The 6,000-nt window shown below is 42.0% G+C and overlaps 1 protein-coding gene across 1 annotated transcript in view; it reads left to right on the forward strand.

Annotated features, from left to right (window-relative positions):
* The window catches only part of ATAT1 (alpha tubulin acetyltransferase 1), a 37,042-nt gene extending 31,470 nt beyond the window's left edge, over window positions 1–5,572 (forward strand). Inside the window, exons 10-12 of the mRNA XM_014067916.2 lie at window positions 625–722; window positions 3,550–3,604; window positions 4,970–5,572. Of these exons, the coding sequence (XP_013923391.2) occupies window positions 625–722; window positions 3,550–3,604; window positions 4,970–5,330 (514 nt within the window). The 3' untranslated portion in view covers window positions 5,331–5,572. The remainder of the gene's footprint in view (window positions 1–624; window positions 723–3,549; window positions 3,605–4,969) is intronic.
* The last annotated feature ends 428 nt before the right edge of the window (window positions 5,573–6,000 follow it).

Raw genomic sequence — 6,000 nt, forward strand, 5'->3', positions numbered from 1 at the left:
GCAGGTTCTCCAGAACCTGTTAGAACCTGCTGGTTTTCACCCCTGGCTTGATGGTTTTCTTGCAGATGTTTCAGTACCCTAATTAGCACCTCGTTTGGGTAATGAAATGTCTGCAAGAAAACCATCAAGTTCAGAGAGCACCAAGCCCCCTCCCCCCACTCTTAACTTTGCATGGTGCGTCCAAAAATGATGGTGGGTTCTACTTCCAACAGTTATAACCTTAAAAGGAGTCTTCCCAAATCCTTGAGATTCTCTCTCTGCTCCCTTATGCCCAGACATATCCCGCATCTGTTGTGCTAATGGTACATATTTTGGTACTTCTTTTTCAAGGCTGTAGCATAATATACATGTACTTTTAGATGGACGGATAGTACTAGTGGACGATGTTTTTTTTTTAATGGATGAAGTTTTCAGATGTGCTGATGTGAGGTATAAAAATACCATAAGACTTTCCTGAGCAAAGGAAGCTGTGGCCTACCGTCTTGATTCCATTTCATGCGTCTTTCTCCTGCAGCACATCTTTTGTCCTCTTGCATTTTGGCTTGATGCTCCTGTCCCACCCGTTGCTTCCTGCTTGCCTCATCATCTCCACCCCCTGCTTGTTTTTCCCCTCCCATCCTCCAGGGGGAGCTCTGAAAAGGACAGCCTGATAGCTAAGAAGTGGTCCTACAGCCGCTTCAACAACTCAACTGAAAGTGCAGAAGAGCCAGAGAAAAGAACAAGTGAGTGACAGCTGATGAGGTAGGGGGGGGGGAGAAGAAAGGTTGTTTAGCAAGTGTTTAAAGTTCTGACCAATCCACTTTGAGTTCGAAATTCCAACTTTCAGTCCTCCTCCGCCTGGATCACATGACTGCATTTTGGATTACTTGGTAACTTGGACCACATTTATGGCTGTTTGCAGTATCCCGCAATCACATAGCCACATTTTACAATGGTTTTGCCAAAAACTGGCATTTACTTCCATTTTTGGGGCAAAGCTGCACCTATGGCAAACCATTGGTTTGCTTAATGACCACTCCATTTGCTTAATAACCCGCCACAAAAAAGGTTGCAAAATAGGTTCAAACAACTTGCTTTATATCCATCATGAGTTACGACCGTGATGAGTAGGCTCCTTTTTACTGTCATAACTCGAGGACCACCGAAATTTTCACATTTAGACTTAGCCGTTTACCTAACAGTCTGGGAAAACGTAAAGCACTGATGTGAATGCTTTGGGGAGTGAAGTCTGCATTTTGCCTGGGGCCACATTCAAACAACAGGTAGGAAAAACAACAATCCCTAAAACGTGAAACGCCCACAACAAAATGACTTCAATGAAACATGCACTCATCCAATGACTAGGGCCATGGGCCAGAGGTTGCCCCTGGCTATTGCAAAGGATTCACTTTAAAACAAATACTTGCAAAGTATCCTCAAGCCTGTAAAGATGTTTATCATGCTTGCCTGTTTGTTAAAAAACAAGAATTTTCTTTATTCTGGATCATCTTTTTGGTCCATCTAGCCAAGGCAGCATTATATCTTCTGTTAAGTAGATTCATTAACTGAGAATGAAAGATGGAACGTCTATGTGGAAAATGTGGCTCTTTATCCTTCTATCGTATAATACAGGTAGTCCCCAACTTACAACAGTTCATTTAATGACCAAAGTTACAAGGGCACTATTACAACATGCTCATGGTCATATGATCAAAATTCAGACACTTGGCAAGTGACTCATATTTACGATGGTTGTGGTGTCCTGGGGTCATGCGATCCAGATTCATTTAAAAACTGTGTTACTTCAGGGAATCACTTAACAACTGTGGCAAGAAAGGTCGTAAAATGGGGCAAAGCTCACTTAACAAATGTTTCACTTAGCAACAGTAATTTTGAGCTCAATCGTGTTTGTAAGTCGAGGACTACCTGTACTGACATAGATGGGACAGGTACACTGACCTGTGTTTAAAGTAGTCGCTGCTCATTTAGAAAACAATATCCTGGATGCTCATTCAAAACAAAAATGCAGATTTTAGGATTCTCAAGATACTGAACATTGCTCTTGAATGTTTCAAACTTTTCCTTTGTGTGTGGAAGGTCCACTTTGCGAGTTAGATTATTTAATGGCGTTCAAACGCATGTATTTGAGCTTGTAGTTTTCCTGCCATAAAACCAGTTTGGCCAGCTTAGGCAGAGGATTGTTAATGATACTCACCAGCTTTCTGTAAGGAAAAAAGTAGGAAAGATGGAAAGATTACAGCAGGAGAAGATTTGTTGTTAGTTGCGAAGTCGTGTCTGACACATCGCGACCCCAAGGACAACGTTCCTCCAGGCCTTCCTGTCCTCTACCATCCCCCAGAGTCCATTTAAGCTCACGCCTATTCCTTCGGTGACTCCATCCAGCCACTTCATTCTCTGTCGTCCCCTTCTTTTTTTGCCCTCCATCTTTCCCAGCATCAGGCTCTTCTCCAGTGAGTCCTTCCTTCTCATTAGGTGGCCAAAGTACTTGAGTTTCCTTTTCAGGATTTGGCCTTCTAATGAAGCAGCAAATTTATTTATTTAGCATATGGCATATCATCCACGGACTAGCAATACATATTAGCATTTCAACTAAATTAGTAGAACCCAATAAAATATGTTAAAAAGACAGGTTTAAATATCAATATCTAGGCCAGGGGTGTCAAACTCAATTACATGGAGGGCGTCATCAGCATTATGGCGGTCCTCAAAGGGCCAATTGCATGTATGACTACAGTATGTATCAGGAGTGCATTATGTCTAGGGCTCTAGCCATCTAAACATTGAAGCACAGCATCATTTATATTTTAAAAAATCAAATACTGGGCCGATATATGCCCTCTGCTTACAGACAGTCACGATGCAATCTACAGTTTGAAGCCGGACCCCGCAAACGCATTGAGGGGAGAACACTATTCCCCATTGATCATTCATCAAGCAGCTGATTGATTATACAATTAAATGATTACCGTATTTTTTGGAGTACAAGATGCACATTTTTCCCTCAAAAAAGAGGGTGAAAATCTGGGTGCATCTTATACACTGAATACAGCATTTTTGGCCTCCCGAAACCCTGCCCCCTTCACCAAAATGGCCGTGCATAGCCTTTAGGAGCAAACAGGCTGTTTTTTGCTTGTTTTTGCCCCCCCCACCAGCTCCCAGGAGCACTCTATAAGCCTCCTAAAGGCTATGCCCCTTTCTTTCGGTGAAAAACGGGCTGTTTTTTGCTCAATTTTTTTTTGGGGGGGGGAGCCCTCAGAAGCACTCTATAAGCCTCCTAAAGGCTATGCGTGCCCTTTTTTTGGACAAAAAAAACGGGCCTGTTTTCGCGAGGTCTGCAGAGTGCAAAAACTTCTTTTAAAAAATTGCCTCTTCAAAATCTTGGTGCATCTTATACTCCGAAAAATACGGTATATAATTAAAATCTCATCTGGAACATTCTTTAATTTTTGCACACTAAACGGCCTTTTCAGAACAGAACAAAGAGCCTACAATATATTAGCATGCATTCGTAAAATGATATCTGAACCTGGCTTCTACCTACTTTTTTAGGGGATATAACGAATAACTCTGATTCACCAAAAGCAACTCTGAGACCAGACAGCAAGTAAGTCTTTCCCTTTCTCTTTGTAGTTCTTTTCATCTTCATTTCCAGAGAATCACGGAAGGTCCAAAAGCTTGACTGATAGCTCAGCCTGCAGTGATACTATAAGCACAACACTATAATAAATAACGGGAAATGAACTAAAGAGACCGACTATGAAGCGACAGTTGGATCGGAATTGGAAAATTACAGTGCCTTCCCCAACCCAGTTCAGTACCTTCCAAATATGTGGAGCTACAACTACATTTACACCAATTAGTACTCTTGTAAAGCAGTTCAGGAATCCACTAACATAACATCCAAATCAGGACAACCCAACTTTTATTTAAACATCTCCAATGAAGGAGAGTTCACAACCTCCTAAGTCAGGCAGTTCCATGCTGAACAGCTCTTACCATTAGGAAACGATACCAACATCTGTCCCCTTGTTATGTGAACCGATTGTTTCTTGTACAGTCTTCTGGGGCAACTCTCATTCATGTTCTGCATGACAGTTTCTGGATTTTTCTCCCCTTCAGCAGTTCCTACTATGGGAATAAGAAAACGAATACACTTTAGCCGATGGATGTTGAGGTAGAAAAGCACTGTAAAAGCTATAAACCTGATTGATTAAACAAATTTATATACCCACTCAGTTCAAACATGGTGCACTCTAGGCAGCTTGCAACATTACTAATCCACAATCCAACATGCACCGGATGACAAATATAATCAAATCAGCCACTTGATTGGTTTCACATCAATTTCTGATCTTCAAGCCTGCTGGTCTTTAGGGCCTTTCAGAACAATATCAGGATGAGAGTCAGTCGTCCCATCTCCAGGGCAGGGTCAGCAACCCACTGCTCTGGAGCTGCATGTGGCTCTTTCATCCCTCTGCTGCAGCTGTCGCTCAAAATATGTGTCACAACTGCCAATGTGCGACACCCATTGGCACGCAATTTATTGAGCTTTTCAACCCCGGTAGGCCAACCATGGATAAATCCAAGAAAAGTTTCAGAAGAAAACAGAACGTTTAATTCAACTACATATGCTAGTTTTGTGGGCGCTCAGTTAATAGGCATTGGAAGGGTTTTGTGGTTCCAGGTTTTTTCTTTTCTGTGGGAAATGGGTCCAAATGGTTCTTTAAGTGTTTAAGATTGCTGACCCCTGCTCCAGGAAAATGATATTCTACAGAGAGAGCCCTTTTTCTTGTTCCCACAAGATGTACTTCTCTAATAGTTGAGATGTTCAACATGTCTTACCTTCCTGCTCTGGTGGGGCAGTTTTATACAGGACACCCACAATTATACTTACCTACCTGTATAATTACCTACCTGTTTTTTTAATCTTCCCTGATCTATCTAGATAACTGATCTTTCTCTCCCTTAGACTTAAAGACCCTGCTCTGAGCCATCCCCATGATCCAGAACCTGTGATCATTAGGCAGATGGAAGAGTCAGCCCATGTTCCTGAAGAATCTTCACCTCTCATGATGGATGCTCAAAGTCTTGGTGATTCAGCCTTTTGGGAAATGACGAAGAACTCCAATGCTTTCACAGTCCCTTACAAGAATGCCATTTGCAAAAGTAACCAGCAGGTTCCCAGGATTCTTCTGAAGCAGAGTAAGGGGAAGTACAATCTGGCCCCAAACTCATGCCAGGGGAAGCCACTGTGGATAGTAGCAGGAAGTCCTCATGAAGCCAAGTGGATCCACCACAAGTATCTGTATTGCAATACTAGACCTTGGTAAGGGAAATGGACCAAAATCATGGCTGTTGAGTTAACAGATAATGTTGTCTATAGGAAGTAAGACAACATTGCCAGCAGCATTGTTGAAGTATTAGTTATTGAAGTCTTCCTGTTTTCTGTCACTAGATCTGACTAAAGTAGCAGCATAACCTTTCTTAGGTGTGCTTTCTTAGATCAGAGTAGAAGCCATTTAGTATTGTTTGCTGCTCATTCCATACACTGGGGGGGGGGGGGTGAAGTGAATCTGGCCCTCTAGAATAGTAGTTCCCACACTTGGCAAATTAAAATGTGTGCACTTCCAATTCCCAGAATTTCCAAGCTGGGCAATTCTGGCTGGGCAATTCTGGGAGTTGAAGTCCACACATCTTAAAGTTGCCAAGTTTGGGACCTCCTGCTCTAGACAATGCTAAAGTACAACTGACAGCAGCTCCAGCTGACATGGTCAATGATGAAGGGTACAGAAGTTGTAATTCAGAGACCTCCTCACACCTGCCTGTATTTTAAGGATATGGTCTTGTTTATGCTAGTTTTTTTTTTCCATTTTGAAATCCTTCTAATTTCTTCTTTGCAAATGGAAGTTTGTTTAGTTAGCTGTTACTATATTTGAAATCGCATTTCAAATTCCTTTCTCCCCCTTTCTTTCAAAATTTGTGAGCCAAATATAGGTCTCC

The sequence above is a fragment of the Thamnophis sirtalis genome, unplaced genomic scaffold (assembly GCF_051295495.1).
Source record: "Thamnophis sirtalis isolate CommonGarterSnake01/CBP01778 unplaced genomic scaffold, rThaSir2_p1.2 scaffold_3, whole genome shotgun sequence".
Lineage (NCBI taxonomy): Eukaryota > Metazoa > Chordata > Lepidosauria > Squamata > Natricidae > Thamnophis > Thamnophis sirtalis.